Genomic DNA, 23,520 nt, shown 5'->3' on the forward strand with positions numbered 1-23,520 from the left:
GCTGAACAAGCCCTGTGGAGCTAGCTTGTGAGCAGCACTTCTCCAAGGCCTTTCTCTGCTTCAGATCCCTCCTCCAGGTTCTTTGAGTTTCTGCTCTGACTTCCTTTCATGATGGATTACAATGGGAATCTTAAATTAACTCTTCCCTCCCCAAATGCTGTTGGTCATGGCGTTTATCACAGTAATGGAAAACAAACTGGAACACCCAGGTTAGCTTCAACTCTACAAGAGCTGGGAATATAAATTAGTGGTGTCACTCTTACTCAGACCTTCAGTTTTAAGAGAACAAGACCCAGGACCCTAACTCTCTGCCCTCATTCACCCAGGCCCTGTCTGTACTCCGAGACTGGTACCACTAGTGCCTAAGCATTGTGGAGTCTGCACTTCCGTGGATCTTCAGAAAAGTTGGGGGTCCAGCCTACAGGCTTCATTCTGGCCAGGTCTCAAGGAAGCTGTGTTCTCATCAGAAGCAAACCAACACCTGACTCATCAAACAGAAACTGGTTGGACTAGAGACAGCTCTGAGCTGGAACTCCTGCCTAGCTCTGGTGAGGTCCTGAGTTCTGACCTTCATTTTTACACACACACACACACACACACACACACACACACACACACACACACACACGGCTGGAGAGAGGGCTCAGGGATTTAGTGTACTGGCTGCTCTTCTGGAAGATTTGGGTTTGATTTACAGCACCCACATGGTTGACCACAACCATCTGTAACCCCAGTTCCAGGGAATCCAGTGCCCAGTGCCCTCTTCTGGCCTCTGTAGGTATTAGACACACATGCAGACAAAACATACAGAAAAATTTAAACGTCTAAAAACAGTAAAATAAAAACATAAAATTGGTAAAGATTATGTTGTTCCTGTCAATTCCACATCCTCAGCAAACACACAGGGTGACCCAGGTCACGCCCCCTCCTCCATCTAGGAGTCTACTCCCCTCACCTTGTCCCTCAGACCCAGGCTCCAGATCCCAATATTCTTTTTTCAGACCCAGAGTTACAGACCCCAGCCTCCTCTGCCAAAGTCATGAATACAGGCCCCCATAACCACCTTCTCTCCTAGGGACTCCAGCATCCGCACCTAGTCCTTAGATGGACTCATCTCTCCCAAAGCAAGCACCTCGTCCCGAGTGTCCCCGTGAGATTCCGAGCCTACCGCCGGGCCCGCCCCCCCGGTCCCTCCCACTTTTCCCAAACAAAGCTCCCGGCAACTTTCTCCGGGTCTCGCCCCGCCCGCCCGCGGCTCCCCTGCCCAGGCCGGGAGGTAGGAAGGCGCCGGCGGGAATCGGGATCCTGCTTGGGGTTTGTGAGTTGGGGTGGGAAGTTCCGCGCGATGAGGTGAGGCGCGTGTTCCTGAGATCGCGTGGGAAATGCACTCCGTCCTTTTTCTGCCCCGGGGCCCGAGTTTGCGCCGGGGAGGTAACCGAAGTGTGGAGCTGGAACTTTCTCCGGAGTTAGGGGCCTGGGGATGGTCTGCGGCTGGGGGGAGCGCGCGGAGTGGCGGGGGGCTGCGGACGCAGGACGTGGGAGCGAAGGGGCAGCCGCGGATCTTCTGTTAGTTCGAGCGCGCCTCCTGGGCCATCCTTCCTGCAAGTGTCCGCCCTGTGGGCATGTGGCCCCCTCACGGAGCAGGGCAAGCGCAGGAGTGGCGGAGGAAGAGCCATGGGGCCCCTCGGACCTTCGTGCATTGGTCTTCCGAGGATTGGGGACTGGGGCAGGAGATTAGAGATGTCCATCTGTCTTGCCGGGCTCGTCTGACTCTTTGTCTGGCCACATGGGGGTGGGCTGGGTTGGGATTTCGGCCTACGGGGGTCCCGAACGTCGCCGCCACACTGCACTGAGCTTGGGATCTTTGTTCGCCTAACCTCTACCAGCTCAAGAGTCCAAAGTTGGAGGGATGGGACTCAGAACTTTGGGGTCCTGGGAAAGTTCTGGATCACATAAAACCTCCAGGGAGGAGGTATCGGACTGTATGGGGGGAAAGTTTTCCCTGTTCTTGGCCTCCGGAAAGTCGATGGGAACTTGGGTTTGGAGCCCAGCCCAGGGGGAGGGGCGGGGCCGGTGAGGCTGCTCTCGCACGCTTGCCCCGCCCACAGCAGGGGTTGTGGGGAACTGGGGGAGGGGATGCTTGGGCTCTTTGTTCTGTCCTCCAGATGGCTGGGCGACTGAGTCCCAAGGCCTGAAGTTTGATGGGCGCCCCAGCCCCGCCTCCACCTGGTTCTGTGGTTACTTTCTGGTTTCGGCCCTGACTATGCCCCCTTTTGCTGTGTCGATCTGGGCTTCTGTCCCTGGATCTCTCTGTCCCTTTCTCTCTGGATGTTGGTTTTGGACTTAGCCTCTGCTTTTCCAGCAGCTGCAGCTCTTCTCTTAGCACCTGTTCTTTCTTAGTGGGACAGGAGGGTCTCACTCCTGGCAATTAACCAGACTCTGATCTTCCATAAAATCGGTGATCCAAACACAGCCTCAGGAACTGTGGTCAGGTGACTTCAACCCCGTGCAGTCCCAGTGTTAGTTCCTTAGGGGAAGAACAGCCTCCCAAGATCCCAGGCTTAGATTCCTCTTCTCCCTCAGACCCAGGTGGTCAGGTCCCAGCCTCCTTCAACCTCGAGGTCCAGGCCTAGCTTCCTCTCTCAGTCAGGGCTCCTGCCCTGTTCCTGCAATGCCATATGATGTAGCTGCTGATTTTTGTCTCTGCAGGCCCAGATGGGGGATCCCCGGACTGGGGCCCCCCTGGATGATGGCGGGGGCTGGACAGGTAGTGAGGAAGGCAGCGAGGAGGGCACTGGAGGCAGTGAAGGTGTTGGAGGTGATGGGAGCCCCGATGCAGAAGGTGTGTGGAGCCCTGACATCGAGCAGAGTTTTCAGGAGGCCCTGGCAATCTACCCTCCCTGTGGCCGTCGCAAGATCATCTTGTCAGATGAGGGCAAGATGTATGGTGAGTCCCCTGGAGGGCTGTCCTGACCCCAGTGAGAAAAGTCACACTAACCAATCTGTTCAGTCTAGCCAACCCCTTACGAGTTCAATGCCTTCCTCAGCTATGTACTGACCTCTACGATAGCCTGACCTATGTGAGACCTTGTCCCAAAATTATAAAAATAAGGCAGGGTACGTTGGCGGCAGAGGCAGGTGGGTGGATCTCTGTGAATTCGAGGCCAGCCTGGTCTACATGGAGGGAGTTTAGCCAGGGCTATGTAGAGAGACCCTGTCTCAAAAAGCCGAAAATAAACAAAAGCAAAGGAATAAATATGAAAATAAATAAAATAGAAAACAAAGAAAAAAGATTGTATTCTTCCTATGACTTAGGCTCTAGCATTTTTCCCTACCCAGATGAGGGAAACTGAGGCACAGGAAGACTAAGTGGTTTGTCAGTGGCCACATAGTTAGTATGTGGCTAAGCTGGTGACCCTGTGGCCGAGGAGTCCCCCAGCGTGGCTTGGCTGTAGTTTGACCGGGATCATTGGCTTGCTGACGTGTCTTCTCTGGCAGGAAGTTCTGCTGAGAGTCTTACTCTTTTCCATTTTGACTCCTCCAGGCCGGAACGAACTCATCGCCCGTTACATCAAGCTGAGGACAGGGAAGACCAGAACTCGAAAGCAGGTCTGAAGACTGACGCTTTGGGGGCTTTGGTCTGGGGCTGGGCATTTCCTGAGGGCCATTTTCATGTGGGCTGATTTAGGTTCAAGGCAGAAGAGATTAATGTGGTTAAAAACAAGATTGTATGGGGTTGGGGATTTAGCTCAGTGGTAGAGCACTTGCCTAGGAAGCGCAAGGCCCTGGGTTCGGTCCTCAGCTCCGGAAAAAAAAAAAAAAAAAAAAAAAACAAGATTGTGTGTGAGTGTGGGAGGTGCATGTGTGTGCACCGGCATGTGCAGGTCAGTGGAAAACCTCCGGCTTCATCTCAGCAGCTGCCCACTTCTTTGAGACTGCCTCTCTCGCTGGCCTGGGACTTGCGGATTTGACTAGACTGGGTAGTCGGCAACTGTCAGTCTGCACTGGTCTGTATCCCTGGTGCTGGGATTTAGTTCACGTGAACTGAACGAAAGTCCTCGTGCGGGGAGGGCACGATTTACTGACTGGACCATCTTTCTGCCCTCGGTTCATGTGGTTTTAAGTCGTGGGCATGCTGGGTATTTCTGTAAATTGTTTATATTTTGTGCCTGTGAAATGGCTTAGTGGGTAAAGGGCTTGTGCTAAGCCTGATAACCTTAGCTCAATTTCTGTGACCCGCATGGTGGGAAAACCAGCTCCCACAACTTTTCCTCTGACCTCTGCATGTGCACCAGGATGCGCTTAAACCCACAAATATAAAATATATCACACACAAAAATATTAAGTACTTTTTAAAAAGTGTGTGTGTGGCGTCCACGCACGTCCTTGTGCCATAGTATATGTGTAGAAATCAGAAGAGGACATTCAAGAGTTGTAGGTCTCAGGGGATGGAACTTTGGACATGAGGGTTGGTGCCCAGTGCTTTTACTGCTGAGCCGTCTTGTCAGTCCTGATATTTCTGCAGGAGGTTTATTACAAAGAAGGGCCTGGGTCTGGAGGACCGGCCGTAGGCTGTGCTCACACTCCCTTAGAAGCCTTTGTCTCAGACCGTATTGCTTGTGGAAGAGCGTCATGCGCAGTTGCAGGGAGCAAGGGAGGCTAGTGGACTAGGATGCCCAGACCCGCTTCTTGCCCCTCCAGGTCTCTAGTCACATCCAGGTTTTGGCTCGAAGGAAATCGAGAGAAATTCAGTCCAAGCTGAAGGTAAGGGTAAAGGCAGATGGGCAGGTATCGAGCGGGGGTTGGGGTGGAGGAGTGGGGATGCTTAGAGGGAAGGATGGGGTACAAGAGGGACAGAGACCCAGAAGAGAGACGGACTCAGAGAGATGGGGGCGCAGAGAGAGAGAGAGAGAGAGAGAGAGAGAGAGAGATTGATTCAGAGATAGAGAAGGGGACAGCCACCCAGAGAGAAAGACACATTCATGAGGTAGGGCCAGAATGAGACCCAGAGTCAGTGAAACCGACAGACAGACAGACAGACAGACAGACAGACAGACACACACACACACACACACACACACACAAAAGAAGGAAATGGGAGGACAGAGATCTAGAGAGAGAGAGAGGTCAGTGGGGGTCAGAGGCCCTGAGGGGAGCAGCCTGCTCATCAAGCAGAGGGTTGTGTGGCTACTTGAGCAGACAGGTTGCTTCTCTGTCTGCTACCGTCCTTCCCTCCCTGTGTCCCTGCTGGTCTCATCTCCTCCCTATCCCCTATTCCATCCTCTCCTCCCTTGGCCATAGCTTTCCTGGGCATGAGTGAGTAGTGTGCTCTCTTTGCTCCACCAGGAGTCCCCTGTGCCCTCAAGTCCTACCCTTAGTGCTGGCCCTCTGTGGCTGTCTTTCCTTTTAGCCTTAGGGATGAAGATTTCCTGTTCCTCTACCTGGAAATTGCCCCTTCCTTTTTTGTAGGCCCGAAACCCTTAGGTTCTGATCTTTTCTGTCCTTTCTCAGTCTGTCCTGTGTTCTGTCTGGAGTAAAATCACCCCCTTCCTGTTCCCAGGGGGCTCTGGAAAGTCTCACTTCCTGTAGCCTGGACATCGGGAAACACTGTGTCCAGCCCTTTCTTGACTTAGAAAACCGTTAGTATCTTACTGTGGACATGCAAACTGTGGACATGCAAACCTCTCCCTCTGAAGCCGAGGTTCGATCTGCTCCAAGGGCAGCCCCCATTCTCTCGCTGCCTCTCGCTGCCTCAGAGCAGTCGTCTGGAGCTGAGGGAGAGGAAGTACAGACTGCAGTTCCTAATTGTTTCTGTCTTCCCTCGGCCCCTTCCCCGACCCTGGGTCAGACTCTGAGTGTGGTCAGTCCCCTTGCCCATCTTCCCACGCCTGCACCTCACACACTGCCCTTCCAGAGGAGGCCAGCAGAGGCAGAGGTTTGGGTAGGGAGCCGACCCCTCCCTGACCCTGGGAACCAGCTCCCTTATCTCCATCTGTTATGCTAAACCTGGCATTATCCCCCCTGCCTATCTTAATCAGAACTTCCCACTAACCTGGACCTCAACCTTTCCCCAGGACCAAGTCTCCAAGGACAAGGCCTTCCAGACGATGGCCACCATGTCTTCGGCACAGCTCATCTCTGCACCTTCTCTCCAGGCCAAGCTGGGTCCTTCTGGCCCTCAGGTGACCTGGGTTTGGGGGCTGTGGAGATCTGGGATGGAAAGATGGGGTCATAATGACCAACAGGGGATGTCTGACCCTCATCCCTGTTTCTTCTCTAGGCCACCGAGCTTTTCCAGTTCTGGTCAGGGAGCTCTGGGCCAACATGGAATGTTCCAGAGTGAGTACTTTGTGTCCCTGGACTTCCCCCCCTTCCCTCCCACCTGCATTCATCTTGGACATAGATTCTGGAACCACACCATGTAGCTTTGAAGTCTAGGACTACTGCACTTTGCTGTTTAGGGTCTTCGTGGGCGTGGCCCCTTCTATGCTTAGGGCCCCCTTTACCTCATCTCTGAAAAGGTGTGCCAGGTACGTGGGAATAATGGCTCCTAAGTTTGAACATCAGTCCCAGAGACTCATGGGAAGATAGATATAAGGCCCAGAGGCTATTAGAAGGGCACGTGGGTCCAAAGCATCATGGGAAGGCCATTGTTTGGCCAAGAACTCTTGGGAGGGATGAATGGGCCCTCAAAGGATCACTTGGGAGGGATGTAGGGGACTCAGGGAATCATGGGAAGGCGGTTGCAGAACTAGAGGCTCCTTCAAGAGACAAAGGAAGCCATCTGGTTTTGTGGGAAGACAGCCATGGACATAGATGATTCTAGAAGGGACAAGAAGGGCTCAGAATATAAGGGGATGAAGTTTTAAGGTTCTTTGGAGAGAGAGGGGGGACTCTTCTAAGTATTTTGAGAAGGGAGGTTTAAGGCCCCTAGGTTCAGGGAAGATGAAGGACTCCCAAGAGGCTTATGGAAAGACAATAATAGACCTAGAGGCTTCTTGGAAGAGTGAGTGGGTCTCAGAGGGTCATGGGAGGGCAGATGTAGATCAAGACACTCTTGGGAGGGGCTACAGATGCCCTTACATGCCTGTAAAGGTTCATTTCCAGACCCCTAGGCTCTCTGTGGCTTCAGAGTGGAGAAGGGGTTACTTCATAGTTGGGAGGGGAAAATGAGTCTCAGGGATAATTGGAATGGCCTCAGCTTTGAGACCTGTGGCCACTGAGGGTAACCAGATGTGTCATAGAAAAAGGGACCCTGGTCAGGCCTAGCCAGGCGGTGTGAGGGCAACGTGGGAGTGTGTATTGTGAGAGAAGGAGAAGCTAGGCTGTGGGATCTACTCATCAGAGACTCAGGAAAGATCAGAGTAAGTCCCTAGGGACCGAGGGGACTGCAGGTGTGCACTGGCGAGCCCACAGGCAAATGGGGGGAGACCAGTGCTGATTAAGCCGTCACTTCAGAAGTACAAAATGGTAGTGGGTGCGTGTAGTGAGGAACCGCTGTGGGTTTAATGGCAAGGGAGAAAGCTTTGGGGTTTTCTCTGAGATTGGTTGTGATTAGCCAGGCAAAGGGTGGGGCTGGGGCTGGGAATATTCTAGGCTGATAAACAACATGTGTAATGCTCATGGGCAGGAAGCTGAGGTGAGGCGAACTTCTGCTGTGACTGGAGGGACACCAGATATTTACTGATACCTACTAAGTGTCTGGTGTGCGCTCTTGTTAAGGAACAAAGTAAAAGGCTGCAATCTTCCTGACCTGTGTATTTATAAAGTGTGTGTGTGAGTGTGTGTGTGTATGTGTAGTGTGCTAGTCAAGTCTCTCAGCTCTAAAGTCCAGACTAGATCCTCCTGCCTCAGCCCCTAACATCACAGACATTCTGTGATGGTGAGTATATGACACTGTACCCCCTAAGAACTCTGTTTTAGAAGGTCAGGTGGGCCTGTCTGGGGAGCTGACATTGGAGTGATGGCCAGCTGACCATGGCATTGTGGGAAATTCACTGAAGTACAAATTTGAGAGCTGAGGAGGGGAGGCCCCAGTACTCCAATTGGAAGGTCCCCGGGGTTTGTCTTCCTGCTGTCTGTCTGTGATCCTTCACCTCTGGCCTCTTAGTCTCCTGACCATTGTCTCCAGAGCCGACCTAGGCCTCTGGAGTGTGAATCTATGATTATTGTGAGTAGCCAGTTAAATTAGAATTGATTAAGTTTACAACTGAGCTTGGTGGAACACACCTTTAGTCCCTCCTCTTGGGAGGCTGAAGAGGGCGGGTCATTGTGAGTTCTAGGCTACATTGTGAGGCCCTGTTTAAAAAACAAAAGAATTAAATTTCCATAAAAAGTTCTAGGGTTGGGGATTTAGCTCAGTGGTAGAGCGCTTGCCTAGGAAGCGCAAGGCCGTGGGTTTGGTCCCCAGCTCCGAAAAAAAGAACCCCCCAAAAAAAAGTTCTTTCCTCAGGCCCATCTGCCCAACTCTTGCTAAGTGACAATGGCGGATGGCTTCTTTAGGCCAGTACCAAGGTGGAACGTATTATCACATTGAGCAGGTGTAGTGGCTAGTTCCTGTCCTTCTAGCACCCTAGAGGCCGATGCTGGAGGATCTTGATTCCAGCCTGGGCTACACAGCAAGATTCTGCAGCAAATGCAGGAACTGGTGGTGCAGCTCAGAGGTAGAGCTCCGTCTCTCAGCAGTGTGTGGGGTGGAGGGGACCTGGGGTGTGGCTTAGTGGTAGAGCCCCTGCCTAGAATCCTCCAGTGAGGGGCTGGGGGTATGGCCCAGTGATAGAGCCCCCGCCTAGAATCCTCCAATGAGGGGCTGGGGGTGTGGCCCAGTGGGAGATGTGAGTGTTGCTGTGGAGCCCGCGCTTAGCATACTTGAAGCACTAGGTTTGATTCTAGTGTTGTCAAAACAACAAAAATCCTTGTCCTCAGGGTAGAGTCTAACTGGGGTTGGAGACTAGGCTTCATGTCACCCTAGCTGTGTGGCTTTGGGCTGAGGTCGGCATCAAGAGGAGCCATCATTGCAGCCACCTCATCGCCATGCATGGAATGTTCTGGTGGGGGAGCCTGGTCACAGGTCAGTCCTGGCTGGCTCAGCCAGCCTCACTCCACTGTACTCATAGGGTTCCCTTTGCCCTGCAGCGTGAAGCCCTTCTCACAAGCACCGTTCTCCATGTCACTGACGCCCCCAGCCACTGACCTACCAGGTGAGAGCTCTGATCCCCCAATCCCCGCCGTTTTCTCCCCTCTCACTCTGTTCCTGACGCCAGCAGGAGGAATTCCTTCACCTTTTTGCCAGTTGGGCACAACCAAGTGGTCAAAAGCCAAATCAAAAGTCGTTGAAGCAAAAAGAGGAGGAAAGAAAGGTGAAGAGAGGAAAGGTGGCTTCAGGCCTGGCTGGATCCAGCAGCTCAGTGTCAACACTATTTCCATCTATCTGTTTTCCTCCATGTCCGCTTCCTGTCCGTGTAGACTCTGCCCGCACCGCGGAGGTCTACCCAGTGGACTGTGGAATCCCTACATGGACCGGTGAAACGATCCTAACGCCCTCGCGCTAATTGCTTACTTTTCTGTTGCTGTGACTAACACCATGGCGAAGGCCAAGTGTAGAGGAGTTTATTTGGGGTTCCAGAGGCTTACATTCTATCCGTGATAGCTGGGTGGAGGCATGGTGGCCGGAGCAGGAAGCTGAAGGTGCACATCGTTTTTTTTGTTTGTTTGTTTGTTAAGATTTATTTATTTATTATATATAAGTACACTGTAGCTGTCTTCAGACACACCAGAAGAGGGCATCGGATCCCATTACAGATGGTTGTGAGCCACCATGTGGTTGCTGGGATTTGAACTTGGGACCACTGGAAGAGCAGCCAGTGCTCTTAACCACTGAGTCATCTCTGCAGCCACTCCCCCTGCCACCCCCACTCCCCCTTTTAGAGCTTCTCTGTGTAACCCTGGCTGTCTTGAAATTTGCTCTGTAGACCCGGCTGGGCTAGAACTCAGAGATTCTCACTTGCCTCTGCATCCTGGGATTAAAGCCCAGGCTGAGGGCTCACATCTTGAACCATAGACTTGAAGCTGGGAGTACAAACTGGGCGTAGTGTAGTGGCATATTTCCTCTGGCAAGGCCGTACCGCCTAGAGCTACTCAGACAGCACTGTGAGAGACGGCTCACGCAAGCCATCACCCTCAGTTATTATAATTCATCAATTGTAAATAAAGTCTGGCTGCAAATAGCAGAAAATCCAAAATCATACAGAGAAGTAAGGGCTTTAAAGATTCCAGTTGATGCAAGGTCTAGAGATGGGCTTGCCTGCTTAGTCGTCTCAAACCCTGTGTCTCTTGAATTCCTTTCCGGTAGATTCCTTCTAGCACACTGGCAAGTACTGCCTTACGGCCTGTATGGGGGCCTGGAGGAAGTGTTTAGGTTTTTGTCTTTTTCTTTTGGAAATTTATTTATTTTATATGGATGAGTGATTTGCTTGTATATATGTAAGTGTGCTGTGTGTGCCCGGTGCCTCCGGAGGCCAGAGAGTGCATTAGATCCCCTGGAACTGGAGTTACAGACTGTTGTGAATCAAGGTCTTCTCAAGAAGACCCGGTGCTCGTAACAGCTAAACCAACCATCTCTCAGGGCCCTCCCACACCTTATTTTTCTTTTTTGAGACAGTCTCATATATCCCAGGTTGGCCCATGCTTTGTACTTGAGTGTGACCTTGAATTCATGCGCCTCCCTCCACTTCCCAAGTGTTCTAGGATGGTGTGCCTCTGTGCCGAGTAGATATGCTATTAGGGATGAGCCGCCTTTCCATCCCTCGCCCTTAAGCTCAAAGAGAAGTGGCTGAGAGAAAACAGTGTCAGCCTAGCCCATCATTTTGAGTAGTTTTTCTTTCTTCTCTTTCAAGGGTACGAGCCGCCCCCAGCCCTCTCACCCCTACCCCCACCCGCCCCATCTCCCCCAGCCTGGCAGGCTCGGGCCCTGGGCACTGCGCGCCTGCAGCTGGTAGAGTTCTCAGCGTTTGTGGAGCCGCCAGATGCAGTTGACTCGGTGAGTGAAACCTGGGGCAGATGCTGGATGATGGTGGAGTGCAAAGAGGGAAGGGAGAGTTCAGAGCTGCTGCGTCCCCACTGGCAGCCGCGAGGGGGCAGCAGCGAGGCCCTCACAGGTCGGTTCTCACAGGAAGCCCGCCCCCAGCAGCCCCCAGCAGTCAACTTGAGTTGTGACTACCTGGTTTTTTGAGATGGTCCGTCACTGAACTTGAGTTTATCCAGTAGTCCAGTAAGGCTTTGGGATACAGCTGTCTCATTCTCAATAACATTGAAATTACAGGTTCATGTTGCCGGTTCATCTAACATCAAAGTCCAGCAGGCTTTGCAGTAACACACAAGGGACCTGGGAAAGACCCGAAGTTCTACTTTTTTCTGTTTTATTAAGATATTGTTATGCGGGTCTAGCCTTGAGTGATTTTTCAGCCTTGTGAGGGCTGGGATAACAAGCCCCATAGTGCCCAGCTTTTCTTTCTTTCTTTTTTTTTTTTTTTGAAATATTTATTTACTTTATGTATGTGAGTACACTGTAGCTGTCCTCAGACACACCAGAAGAGGGCATCAGATCTCATTACAGATGGTTGTGAGCCACCATGTGGTTGCTGGGATTTGAACTCAAGACCTCTGGAAGAGCAGTCATTGCTCTTAACTGCTGAGCCAGCCCTCCAGTCCTGGTGCCCAAGTTTCCATGTGAGTTTTCAGCAGATATTCCAAGCAGATGTTTGGCCTTTCCATTTTGTGGCTCTACCATTTTGTAGGATTATAGGATCTTCTGGGTTCTCTGCGTCTGACCAGGAGATGGGGAAGCGAGAGGGTAGGGTTGTCTACGTGCCCCAGTGTTATGGGCTTGACTTGAATGAGGCAACTCATAGGTCTGTCCACATCCCAGCGGTTAGGTCTTAGTCTTGTGCTCACAGCTAACTTCAGAGGCCTGGGAAATGTAGATCTCTGCATGTGGTGTCTCCGAAGCTGAACTAATGCCATTGTTCCGGTTGTCAAGGTCACTAAAACGGTGATCCCGTAGAGACTCACTCTGGCAGTCTGGGGCAGTCTGGAATCCCAGCACCCTGGAGGCTGAAGCAGTGTTGGTTTTAGTTCAGAAGTCGGTCTGAGGGCTGGAATTTAGCTCAGCTGAGAGTACAAGCATGCGTGAAGCTCTGGGGTCCAGCCTCTGGGTTGCAGATACTGGGCGTGGTGGTGTAGGTGCACAATCTCAACACCCTGGGGGTGGAGGCAGGAGGATCAGAAGTTCATGGTTATCCTCTTTAACACTGGGAGTTTTGAGTCCAAGCAGGAATATACAAGATGCTATCTCGACAACACAAACCAGGCATGATGGAGCCCACCTTTAATCTCAGCACTTGGGAGGCAGAGGCAGGAGGATCTCGGGAGTTTGAGGACAGCCTGGTCCACAGAGAAAGAGAGAGTTCTGGGGCAGCCAGAGGGTACATAGAGAGACCCTGTCTCAAAAACAACAATAAAACAAACCAATTTGCGCTATAATAGTAAATTCAAAGCCAGCTACAGAAAGTTCCCCTGTCTCAGAAACCAGGAAGATCCGTGGCGGTATGTGTCTTTAATTAGTCCCAACACTAGGGAGGCCGAGGCAGGTGATCTGCAGAGTGTGACCCTGGTGTACAACAGCAAATGAGCAAACAGGACAGCAACAATAAAAACAAACCAGAAAGAAAAACAAACCTCTACCAAAAACTCCCCCAACAGAACCCCCAAAACCCCAACAAACTTACCTAAAACAAAACTAAAAGCCAAAAATGAGAAGACCAAGCTACACTCAAACAAAACGCCCACAACAAAGATGAAGAAGGGCCCTCCCAACTTACCTGGAGCGGAAGCCGAAGTCCTCTCCGCTGCTCACAAACTGCGCTGTCTGAATGCCGTTCCCACTGTGTCTTTTGCCCCTCCTGCCTCAGAGTTTCTGCTGGCCTTCCCCACAGTCTGCGAAATTCCTTCTTTCCCTGAGTCTGGCTGTGAGTGACTCTGACTTGTATAGGCTTACCAAGCCGCCAGCTAGAAAATACCATGTGCCACTGTTTTATTTTATTTTTTTAAGTGTGTGTCTGTCTGTCTGTGTGACAGCATCAGATCCCCTGGAGCTGGAGTTACAGGTGGTTGTGAACCACCTGGTGCACGTGCGTGTACCACCATTCCTGGTTCAGGGACTATCACTTTTGAGGCTTTTTCTATACTTGCAAGGATTTTTTTTCATGATATAAATTATTTCTGACATTTCTGTTATCTGTAATTTATTTTATGCTTCCCTGCTTTGTGGTAGACTGAATTCTGCAAGTTCAGGGAGGTTTTAGTGGTCTTTTAGCCCCAGGACTAAGATCAGTATCAGCACACAGCCAGCTTGTCTAGTTCTTGTATATACAGAAGATGACCTCCCTGGATAGCTAGTGAAGTTTTCCTGAAAGGGCTTGTGTGAGTTGGGCTTTGTGGGTCACATAGGAGTTTGCACTGTAAATTCTAGGCTTAGAAATGAAATTTTCAAGGACATTAATGACAAAATATGGTGGGGGCTGGTCAGGTTGCAGAGAGAAGGGCAGGCCCTGGATTCTGAGTACTGGGTCATCTCTAGAGCCATGTAAGAGATGAAAACAATGTTGGATAAGCTAGACCAGAAATTTGATGAGGATGAGAGCTGATCTTGTTGGATGTGGCTCAAGGCGTGGCCTTGTGCCAGCCCTTACCCTGTCCTGTCTCGGCAGTTCCAGAGGCATCTGTTTGTCCACATCAGTCAGCAGTGCCCCAGCCCTGGAGCCCCACCCCTGGAGAGTGTGGACGTGCGGCAGATCTACGACAAATTCCCTGAGAAAAAGGGCGGTCTCCGGGAGCTGTATGACCGGGGGCCACCACATGCCTTTTTCCTGGTCAAGTTCTGGGTGAGTGCTCCTGAGTAAATGACCAGGCCTGAGGAGGCTCTCGGGTCTGCCCGAGATACACTTGAAAACCAACAACTGTGTGGGAGAGTGTAGGTGGCCTGTCATAGCTTGCTAGGGCCTGCTCTATGACGGAGTTGAATGCAGATCTTGGGGACATGGAGGACCGTCTGTAACCACTTGTGGCTAGAGCATCTTTAGTTTTTCTCAGGGCCACCTGGTTTGGTGTCTAGTTGTGTGACTGTCACTGAAGATGTCAGGGTGGTGGAAGGGTGTGGGCCTCCAGAGGAAGTCCACATGGGATGTCAATCAGTTTGGTCTCCCCGGGTGTCTGGTTGAAAGCTTCCTGAGCCTTTATCGGGGTGCATGCCTGACTTCCCAATGCTCAGGAGTCTGAGGCAGGAGAATTCCAAGGTCAGGGACAGCTCTCCCTACTTAGGGTGATGTCAACTCAAACAAAACAAAATAAAGGGACTGGAGAGATGGTTCAGTGGTTAAGAGCTGCTCTTCCATAGGACCCAGGTTCAATTCCCAGGAGCATATGGTACCCCACAAGTGTCTTACTCTAGTCCCGAGGAACTCTCTGGCCTCTGAGAATACTTCACTCATATAGTGCAGAGACAGACAGACATGCAGGCAGAACACGCATGCATATAAAATAAAGATAAACAAATCTTGACAAAAGACCAAAACGACAAAATCCCCAAGCTTTCTGGGTGGAGGCATGAGATGGCTCTGAAACGGCTGTTACAGGCTGTTGAAGGCAGCACTTGAGGCCTTCCTACCTGTCCTGGAACTAGCTCTGTAGGCCCGGCTGGTCTCGAACTCGAGATTTGCCTTCCTCTGCCTCCAGGGACTGAGATAAAGGCTGAGCACTAACACACGAGGCCGTCCATTGTGAGACCGGTTTCCCTCTCACAAGGTACTCGAGGCTGGTCTCTTCTTGCTTCAGCCTCCCGACTGCTGGGGTTCCAGCGGTGAGCCACAGCCCTAGGTGTAGGGATTTACCCTGCATCGAAATGCTTATAGCTGGGGTGGTAGATAGAGTCCTGGCCAAAGAGCTGCAGCTGAAGCCGGGACAGAGGACAGGCAGTCTCCACTCTCAAGGCCACAGGCTTTGAGAGGCCTGTCCTGCCCGTCTGGGTGACAAGTACAGGTATATTCCTGATTGACAGACCAAGTGCTCTAGGGAAGAGGCTGGCCTTGCTGCTAGTGGGCGGTCACCACTCGCTTACACAGGCAGTCGGGGGAGGGTTGAGGGAGGATATGAAACCATAACCAGTTGCTAGGGGTAGCATGATTATTAGTAACTAGGCCCTTTGCAGGGCTAACATTCATCCGCGCCCCCCCCCCCATTTTAGTCTTAAAACTCTCAACCCCATCTCCCCTCCCCCTTTTTTTCTTCTCATTTTGTGACACAGGCTTCTACTGTATGTAGAAGCTGGTCACAAACTCACAACCTCCTGCCTCGGCCTCTTAAGTACCGGCATTAAAAGTTTGCACTGTTATGTCTGGCTAGAGCTGAACTCTAGAGATGTAGTGGCTTCAGCCGAAACAGTTGGGTTCTATGGCTCCTAGAGAATGAGGGTCAGGGCTATTTTAGGGACCTTGTCTCTAGTCCTCATGGAACGGTAGGTAAGTCGTCTACAGAGCACAGTTTGTGCTGACACGAGGACTTTGGAAGCTGAGACAGGGTGTGGGCATGGGCAAGTGTATGCAGCTCAGGAGCCAGGCTCTAGGTCGGCATTCGCTGTGTTTCCGCCAGCTCACCTGTGCCCCTCCATCTCCTCTCAGGCGGACCTGAACTGGGGCCCAAGTGCCGAGGAGGCAGGGAACAGCGGAGGTGCTGGTGGCTTCTACGGAGTGAGCAGCCAGTACGAGAGCCGAGAGCTCATGACACTGACCTGCTCCTCCAAGGTCTGCTCCTTTGGCAAGCAAGTGGTGGAGAAGGTGGAGGTGAGGCCCAGGGGCAGGGGGTACTGCATGCATCAAGAGGAAGCAGTCACAAGCACGAGGGTGTGTGTGAGGCAGGGCCATCCCAGCCTCTCTGGCACTAGGAATATAGTATATGCACTAGGAATTAAGACTTCAAAGGCTGAGGCTAGAGTTCATATTGTGGAGTGCTTGCCCTGCACCATGGAAACCAAGCACCAAAAGTTTCAAGTCGATCCTCAGTTACATAAGAAGTTCCAGGCTGGCTTGGGCTACATGAGACCCTGTCTCAAACCAAACATAAAGAAACAACTAAGTCACGAGTAGGGCTTATTTCAAGGTATGGAGATTGAATCTGCAAGTTGGAAAAGGCTCTGGTATGGTGGGAGTTGTAGAATTAGGAAGTAGAGATGTTTACTTGAGGGTCTGTGAGGTCTTGAAGCTCAGTGTGGAGATGCTATTGAGGGTGTATGGAGGTCACCGGGATTTTCAGACCATGACAGAGGAGAAGGAGGGTGCCTTGTTTGCAGGTTCAGAGGCCCAGGGACTCTGGTCCTTAAAGTCGAGGTGGTTGGGGCACTGTGGCTGAGGGAGTTGACCGTGGCCTCTCAGAGGCTAAGGGTGAAGCTTCGGTCCTATGGTGGCCGAGGTCTCTCTCAGCCACTGTGTTTCCCACTCCCAGACAGAGCGGGCCCAGCTGGAGGGCGGGCGCTTTGTGTACCGCCTGCTGCGCTCTCCCATGTGTGAGTACCTGGTCAACTTCCTGCACAAGCTCCGTCAGCTGCCTGAGCGCTACATGATGAACAGCGTCCTGGAGAACTTCACCATCCTCCAGGTGATACGCTGGGGCAGGCAGACCCCTCAGCTCCTGGGGGCTCCGCCGCCCTCACTCAGCCTGGCGTGCAGGCCGTGGGGACTCTAAAGATGAGAGCCCTGCTTCCAGGCCATGGTGGGAGTGGGGGTGGGACAACAGTACTCAGCCATCCTGTGTGGGGAGCTCATCTTCCCTAGGGAGGCTGAGCTACCTCAGCTTCTGAGCATCTGGCTTACCTGAGAAGTCCAGAGCAGAAGGGGAGTTCCTTTTATTTGGGGGTTGAGCTAATACATTTTGCTGATCCTCTGCCTATGGCGTGGTGGGAACCCCGTTTTTTCGGGAATGTGATATGATGAGTAGGCCCCCTTCCTGCCATCTCTCAGCTTTAGGTGACCTCTTTGCCCAAAGAGCCTGACCTGCAGGGCATCCTTCCCTTTTCACTTGGGGTACCTTTCTTGATAACTGTGGTGGGCCGGGCAGTCCCATGTCCTGTACCCCCTCCCCTGCCCTCATCCCTGCCCTACAGTGTAAGCCTGTTCTGGCAGGTTGTGACAAATAGGGACACTCAGGAACTGCTGCTGTGTACTGCCTACGTCTTTGAAGTCTCCACCAGTGAACGCGGAGCCCAGCACCACATCTACCGCCTGGTCAGGGACTGATGGGGCCCCATTGCTGCTGTTTATCCGAACACCCCCTTCCTAGGAAGGGCCCTTCTGCTCTCCCTGTAAGAGAGATGTGGAGAGGGGCCCATGATTTTTAAAAAGGCCTCATCTCAGAAGCAATGGGGGCTGGCTTCTATTAGAAAGGCACCCGAAGCTTGGCAGCGAAGGGAGCTGGGTTTGAGTTTAGATCCCCAACACGAGGACCTCACAGAGAACCTTTGACAGGACACACCACTCCTGAGCATCAGGGATTGAGGATAGGAGTGCATGCGCACAGGTACGCGGCCTCTCCACTCTACAGGGGCCCCTCCTTGCTCTTCTGGAAAGGGGAGCTCAGCTATGTGGGGCCTCTTACTCATTGCCTTATACCCTTCCTGTTTTCCAGTGGTCTCATGTCTGCCCCTCCCCCACACCCTTTCTCTGGGATCTGTAATGTTACAAACCGAAGATAATGGTTTCCCAGCTTGAGGTAGAGTGAAGTGGGACCTGAAAAATTGTTTTAATATAAGGAGATATTTATACACAGTGTTAGGGATGTAATCTTATCTCAGCTAGGCAGTGGGGTGGGACTTCTTAATCTCCCCCCACCCCATTCAAGTGAGCCGTGGACCACCCTGCCACCTTCCCTTCCCCAAGAGTGATGGTTTATGTTTGAAGGAGAATAAAACTATTTTTACCAAAAAAGAAGGGGATTTATTTGAGGTGTCATGTGGGAGGTGGCAGACAGATGGTGTGGGGAGGAGGGAGCAGGGAAGGAAGCTGGGCTCGAAAGTCCCTGGCCCTGTGGGGGAAGTGAAGGCTGTCTTAGGGCAGACATCTGGGTCCCCAGAGAATGAGGCCTGAGGCACAGGGCTCCAAGCCTGTAACCAACCAGGAAGGAAACAGTTCCTGACTGCATGGAGGTGCGTGGGTGCCAACCGGTGGGTTGGGGCCTAGCGGTACCGGGCCAGCCGGTCATAGACGTGATCCAGATTTCTACACAGGAATATCGAGAGTGTCATGAAGCCGAGCTGGGGAAAAAGGAGATGGTTCAGGGTTGGAGAAGGGGTGGTACTCAAAGGGGGAGGCAAAGAACGGGTACGCATAAGAGCTGGGATTGGCAGCGTTGAGAACAGAAAGCTCAAGCAGCAGTCTGCAAAAGCTCAAGGCAAGCCTAGGGTCCTTTATTCTGGAGGCTCGGCAGCCTCCGGATGTGCCTCGACCTCCTCAGTTCCCGCACTTTCGGTCTCAGGTGGTTCCTCCTCTGAATCCCACAAGGGCCAGGGGCCCAGTGCCATGGGTAGCTTGCCTTGTGGAGCCTTGTCCCCCCATGTGGGGCAGGCACCCGCCATGCCCCAGCTGCCCCACGGGATGCTACTGCGTCCGCTGCAGCTGCTTAGCCCGCCCCAGCGCCCGCCGCTGCCTTCAGCGTTCAGCCCTGGCGTAGGGTTCGAACCCTCGGCTCCCGGCAGCGGCAGCGCAGGCTCTCCGCCCATAGCTCGGCGCTGTAGCTGCAGACACAGCGCCATCCCGCTCACCTGCAGGAGAGGGGAGGAGGCAGCACTGCGCGTACAGCCAATCAGAGTTTACAGAAGCCAGGCCTCCGCCCCATCCCCTGCTATTGCTGTGATAAATAACAACGCCTCCACTAAGTAGGCGCGTTTCCTCGGCAATGGGAAAACATCTACAATAGGGCTAAGTCACCTCAAGAAGACCGACTCCCAGACAAATTCCCACTATGGAGATGATATTGTTGTGCAGCCACTTCTGGAGGCTCCGCGCGCAGCCCTGGGGATGCAGAAGACGTGTAAAGGCCGCGTTGCGTCTGGAACTCATCCTCAAGCCAGGGGGCCCCTCCGATCCCTTCTTAGGTACCCAGTGCTTAGATAACCATCCACTTCTTATCCAAGCTTTGCCTTGGGCGGGGGTTCCAAGTTCCGCCCTTATTTAGACCACGCCTCTCACCTTCAGGGGGCTCCTCCCCTTTCGTAACTACCTTTCTAATAGCCCAATCCAGCTAAAGTTCTGCCGGCATATTACATCCCTGAGCAGGTCAGACTACTTATAAGGGAATGCCCTTTCTGTCTCGGTCTTTTCTTGTGGCCTCACCCTCCTGACGCTACGCCACGCGTAGACCTGGACAGCATCTGAGGTCCCCTGAACCCTCTCCGGCCCCGCCCACCTTTTGCTCTGGACTCCTGAAGCCTGTGCGGGCCACACTAACTTCCAGGGATCCCGCCCTTCCTGTCTTTTTTTCTACCCTTCGTCTCACCTCCTGAGACCACGCCTCTGATTATAGCGGCACCCTCCAAACCCTGCTTATTTACTCTCTTAGGATCCCGACCTTTAAAAGTCCCTCCCAACCGACGGCCGACTTCTCCTGTGCCCTGCCCTGCCCTGCCCCAAGCCCACAGATCCAGAGGTACCCGCTACCGCTAGTCCCACCTCACGGTATATATGGGCTTTTGCGGGGAGTGCACATATGTCAGCAGTCTGCCTCAGCTTCGCCCGCGGCCCCAGCCGGCTTAGCTGGGAGAGAAAGAGCTTATCAAAGCCGGAGGAGTCATTGGTCGCGGTGGAATTGTAGCAGGAGCAGGGCACAAAGAGCTCTTCGGACCCGTTTGCTTTCAGCATCTGGGCCTTGTTCCAGTCCCGCGGAGATTGCCAACCGCAGCAGCGCAGCTGATGGGGAGGGGGACAGAGTCAGGAACCCGGTGTCACAGGTGCAGGTGTGCAGCCAGGTCTGGGAGCAGGGTAGCGATGATGGGTGTGTAAGTGGCAATGGGCTGGGAGGTATGGTGGGGCTGAGGGACGAAGCAACATGGCTTAGGGTGAACCTGAGATTTTGGGCGGTGTGATTGTCTCAGGATAGGTGTCTAGGGCGGGGAGTCCCTAACACAGAAATTTTGGGACTGGGGACTTCGTCACATGAGGGCAGAAAATGCTGCCATTTGGGGGTGCTCAAGCAGTTTGGCAGGCATGGGGACAAGGGAATAGTTGACCTGCAGCCCAGCCCACACGCAGGCAAAGCCTCTTTTAAAAGCCTCTTTTAGAAGCTGAGATGTCAAGCTCACACACCTGAAACTGCGCATAGTCCCAGCTCTCCTCAGCAGCTGTCTCATCCGGATTCGTGCGGTAGCTCTGGATGGTCCGTAACACCAATTCCTGCACCCTTCGCTCCAGCTGAGAGGATGTAGATGAGGCTGGTCCCAGTCACACCCCCCCCCCCATGGCCTTCACCCCAGGAGCCTAACTTTGCCATTCAGGTTTCTTTCTGAGTGACTCTCTTCCTCACAATCTCAAAAGTGTTTCTAAGGGTCTTTAGGTCTCCATTGCATCTTCTTTTTAAAAATTATTATTTAAAAATAAATTTAAAATTAATTTTCTGTAGCTTACATTGGTCCAGCACTCCTGATCTTCCCGTTTCTATCTTGGATGCTGGGATTACAAGTACCAAGTGGGGATTGAACCAACAAACACTTGGCCAGCTGAATGAATGCTACTAAGTGGAAGTTAGTTTGTGTCTGACTCTGCCCTCCCCTCTCTCTCCAGGGTCTCTCTATATAAGCTCAGCTGTCCTGGGATTTATTGTATAGACCAAGCTGGCCTCACAGAGATCTGCCTGGCTCTTCGGTCAGAGTACTGGAATTAAGGGGGTGTACCATCACACATGGTCTCTTCTTTTATTTATTTATTTATTTATTTATTTTTTTCGGAGCTGGGGACCGAACCCAGGGCCTTGCGCTTGCTAGGCAAGCTCTCTACCACTGAGCTAAATCCCCAACCCCTTCTTTTTTTTTAATAGATGTGGCTTCCTTGGTCTCTAACGCTCACATGATTCTCTACCTCAGTCTGTGAGTAGGGAGGAGCTACAAGCAATGCCACACCAGCTTTCCTTTCAATCTCCACATGCCTCTGGACCTCTGTGTCCATCCAAATGTCTTTCTCTGTCTCTGCGTGTTGGTCTATGGCCCAGCTTCCTGGCTGACAGCAGTGCCCGCCTGCCTTTCTCTCTCTCTCTGCCCAAGACCCTTGACCTCCAAGCCTGGGGTAATAAAAACGTAAGTAAACTCACCCGGACTCGCTGAGTGGAAATGAGGATCCCCAAGGTAATCTGTGTGGCAAACAGGAGCAGCAGCATTCCGAAATACTGAGGGCAGAGTAGATAGGGGACTCAGCCTCTCAGGCCTTCCAGGGGCTGGCCCAGAATGGGGTAGGGAATGCCACTCACCAGGCCCAGAAGACAGCGCAGCTCCTTTAGAGCCCCCACACAGCCCAGGAGAGCCAGGGCCATGGTGAGGACACCCGAGACCGACAGGACCTTGGACCAGGTCTGCAGTGGCACGAAGGACAAGCCTGAGGTGGTGAAAGTCAGTGAGAGTGGCCTGGGGAGCAGCAGCTCCACTCGGCCACCCAGGTAGGGCCCTAGCTCTTGGATCCATGTGTCTCTTATTCTGAATCCACCTGGGTGGGCCACTGTTTCTGCTCCACACTGAGTTGTGTTTCTCCCCTCTGAGAGTCTCCTCCTGTTTCTGGTTCCCAAACTTGTGTTGTGACATTGAATCTTCCTCTCTCTCTCTCTTTCTCTCTCCTCTCTCTCTCTCTTTCGTTCTTTCTCTGATAGATGGTTTCTCTGGGTAACAGCCTTGGCCTTCCTGGAACTCTTTTTGTAGTCCAGGCTGGCCTAGAGCTCACAGAGATCTTCCCGCCTCTGCCTCCAGAGTGTTGGGACTAAAGGCATGTGCCACCAAGGAAGTAAAAGATCAATTTCCTAGATTTTTCATTTTTTTTTTTTCTGAGACAGAATCTCAGGTAACTCAGGCTGGCCTTGAACTCACTTTGTAGGCAGGGGTGCCTGGAACTTCTGATCTTCCCACCTACACCTCCCCTGTGCTGGGATGATGGGTTTGAGCCACCACAGATACCCTAGAATTGTTCTGAGGTTCGCACGAAAACGCTGTTCAACCCAGCGGTCAATGTGGTAAGTTTGAGTTGCTATGGTTTTGAGGCTCCCTCCTTAAGTGGTTTTCTTGTTATTATTGCTTTATTTCTTCTGCCCTTCCCCCTTCCTGGCTGTGCAACAAACACCCTGCAAGAGACTTCCCTTCTCTGAACCTCAACAAGGGAGAGTCTCTGAGCTCCAATCCAAAAATGAGACACAGGAAGTATTTGAGAAATATCTGTTATTTCTGTTATTACTCTTTGTAACCACGACCTTATTTTGCTGTGCTTGTCTTGGCGTCAGGACCTCAAGAGCCTGGTCTCCAACCCACTGTATAGTCTAGGATGGCCTTGAATTCCTGCTCTTCCACCTCCCGAGTGCTGGGGCGATAGGCAGGCACCACTGCATCTAGTTTACATTTCCTATTTGCCAGCAAAGACACAGTGTACTAGAGGCCTGGTGGCAGTGACCAGTGCAGGTGCCAGAACTTGAGCCCTATCTGGGTAGATGGTAACTATTGTGGGCTTCCTCCAGGCAAGGGAGATACCAGGAGATGCCTTGGGGTGGGGTTCTGGGTTTAAGTCCATCCCAGCAAGACCCTCCCCTACTGCCCAGCCCCCCTCACCCACAAAGGACACGAAGCTGGTCTTGTCAATGAGGATCCAGGTGCCAAAGCAGAAAATCAGGCCTCCTAGTACCTAGGGGAAGAGAAGAGGATGAGGCTAGGGCAGAGCCAAGGCCACCATGGCCCTGGGACCCCGGTTGGGTGGGCGTGAGGAGACTCACAAAGAAGAAGAGGTTGAAAACGAAGAGGAAGTACTTGATGAGGCTGAGGCAACTCTCTTGGGCGGACATCTTCGCCTAGATGGGGAGCGAGCAGCTTGAGGAACCCAGACAGAAGAGGTGTTGGCCACAGGGGGGAAGGGGGATAATGGACAGAGAAAGACTGAGACTGAGAGGCACAAAGGAAGAGGGCAGAGAAAGAGGAAGTTCCGGGGGTGGAGCTCCACCCAGCCCTGCTCATTTAGGGACTGCCAGCTAGGGCCCTATCTTCTTCAAGACTTCCACAGGGTGCACAGCAGTACCTGAGGGTCCTTAGAATATGCGGGGACCAGGGACACAATGGGGGGTTCCTTGTGGGTGTCCATGGCTCAGGCAGGACGCACAGGGGCTTCTGATGGACTTCCACTCACTTGGGTCCTGGGACCTCAGGGCCCTGTCTGTCTGCAGAGGCCAACCTCACAGACACTCTGA

The 23,520-nt window shown here is 52.5% G+C and overlaps 3 protein-coding genes and 1 long non-coding RNA gene across 12 annotated transcripts in view; 2 read left to right on the forward strand and 2 right to left on the reverse strand.

The window, feature by feature from the left end:
- Positions 1-1,188: 1,188 nt before the first annotated feature.
- Tead2 (TEA domain transcription factor 2) lies at positions 1,189-18,029 on the forward strand. 5 transcript variants are annotated; one of them, XM_006229069.3, is made up of 12 exons: positions 1,189-1,276; positions 2,710-2,947; positions 3,545-3,609; positions 4,702-4,764; positions 6,075-6,182; positions 6,281-6,339; positions 9,136-9,200; positions 10,896-11,038; positions 13,767-13,940; positions 15,732-15,893; positions 16,552-16,704; positions 17,229-18,029. In XM_006229069.3, the coding sequence occupies exons 2-12, from the start codon at positions 2,716-2,718 to the stop codon at positions 17,340-17,342; spliced, it is 1,338 nt and encodes a 445-aa protein (XP_006229131.1). In that variant the 5' UTR covers positions 1,189-1,276; positions 2,710-2,715; the 3' UTR covers positions 17,343-18,029. The 5 variants fall into 5 exon arrangements, with proteins under 5 accessions (XP_006229131.1, XP_063118099.1, XP_063118097.1 ...); XM_063262027.1 differs by lacking the exon at positions 1,189-1,276 and adding an exon at positions 1,301-1,431; XM_063262026.1 differs by lacking the exon at positions 1,189-1,276 and adding an exon at positions 1,304-1,350.
- On the reverse strand, positions 3,269-7,396 carry LOC120097159 (uncharacterized). Of its 2 annotated transcripts, none has more exons than XR_005494391.2 (4): positions 6,507-7,396; positions 6,053-6,210; positions 5,683-5,771; positions 3,269-3,576 (listed from the first exon to the last, which is right to left on the reverse strand). It is a non-coding gene; the product is annotated as an uncharacterized LOC120097159 (long non-coding RNA). The 2 variants fall into 2 exon arrangements; XR_005494390.2 differs by having other exon boundaries at positions 5,653-5,771.
- Cd37 (CD37 molecule) lies at positions 18,016-23,505 on the reverse strand. Of its 4 annotated transcripts, none has more exons than XM_006228981.5 (9): positions 23,352-23,497; positions 23,053-23,127; positions 22,892-22,964; positions 21,556-21,680; positions 21,400-21,474; positions 20,403-20,507; positions 19,770-20,006; positions 19,029-19,112; positions 18,016-18,355 (listed from the first exon to the last, which is right to left on the reverse strand). In XM_006228981.5, exons 1-9 carry the CDS (start codon positions 23,412-23,414, stop codon positions 18,278-18,280), a joined length of 915 nt encoding a protein of 304 aa, XP_006229043.1. In that variant the 5' UTR covers positions 23,415-23,497; the 3' UTR covers positions 18,016-18,277. The 4 variants fall into 4 exon arrangements, with proteins under 4 accessions (XP_006229043.1, NP_058820.1, XP_017444339.1 ...); XM_017588850.3 differs by lacking the exon at positions 18,016-18,355 and adding an exon at positions 18,488-18,862 and having other exon boundaries at positions 23,352-23,505; NM_017124.1 differs by lacking the exon at positions 23,352-23,497 and having other exon boundaries at positions 18,023-18,355; positions 23,053-23,178.
- Positions 20,502-23,520, forward strand: part of Slc6a16 (solute carrier family 6, member 16) — a 28,634-nt gene continuing 25,615 nt past the window's right edge. Inside the window, exon 1 of the mRNA XM_039094065.2 lies at positions 20,502-21,385. Coding sequence (XP_038949993.1) covers positions 21,203-21,385 — 183 coding nt within the window. The 5' untranslated portion in view covers positions 20,502-21,202. The remainder of the gene's footprint in view (positions 21,386-23,520) is intronic.

The sequence above is a fragment of the Rattus norvegicus genome, chromosome 1 (assembly GCF_036323735.1).
Source record: "Rattus norvegicus strain BN/NHsdMcwi chromosome 1, GRCr8, whole genome shotgun sequence".
NCBI classification, from domain to species: domain Eukaryota; kingdom Metazoa; phylum Chordata; class Mammalia; order Rodentia; family Muridae; genus Rattus; species Rattus norvegicus.

What these genes read in the sequence shown, in the direction of transcription:
- Tead2 (XM_006229069.3), top strand. Translation starts at nt 2,716, where the DNA reads ATGGGGGATCCCCGGACTGGGGCCCCCCTGGATGATGGCGGGGGCTGG. An exon ending in AAATTCAGTCCAAGCTGAAG is followed by an intron (nt 4,765 to 6,074) that starts GTAAGGGTAAAG and finishes ACCTTTCCCCAG; the next exon opens with GACCAAGTCTCCAAGGACAA. An exon ending in CCAACATGGAATGTTCCAGA is followed by an intron (nt 6,340 to 9,135) that starts GTGAGTACTTTG and finishes TTTGCCCTGCAG; the next exon opens with CGTGAAGCCCTTCTCACAAG.
- Cd37 (XM_017588850.3), bottom strand. Translation starts at nt 23,414, where the DNA reads ATGGACACCCACAAGGAACCCCCCATTGTGTCCCTGGTCCCCGCATAT. An exon ending in TGCGCTGTCTTCTGGGCCTG is followed by an intron (nt 21,475 to 21,555) that starts GTGAGTGGCATT and finishes CTCTGCCCTCAG; the next exon opens with TATTTCGGAATGCTGCTGCT. An exon ending in GGGACTATGCGCAGTTTCAG is followed by an intron (nt 20,007 to 20,402) that starts GTGTGTGAGCTT and finishes CCTCCCCATCAG; the next exon opens with CTGCGCTGCTGCGGTTGGCA.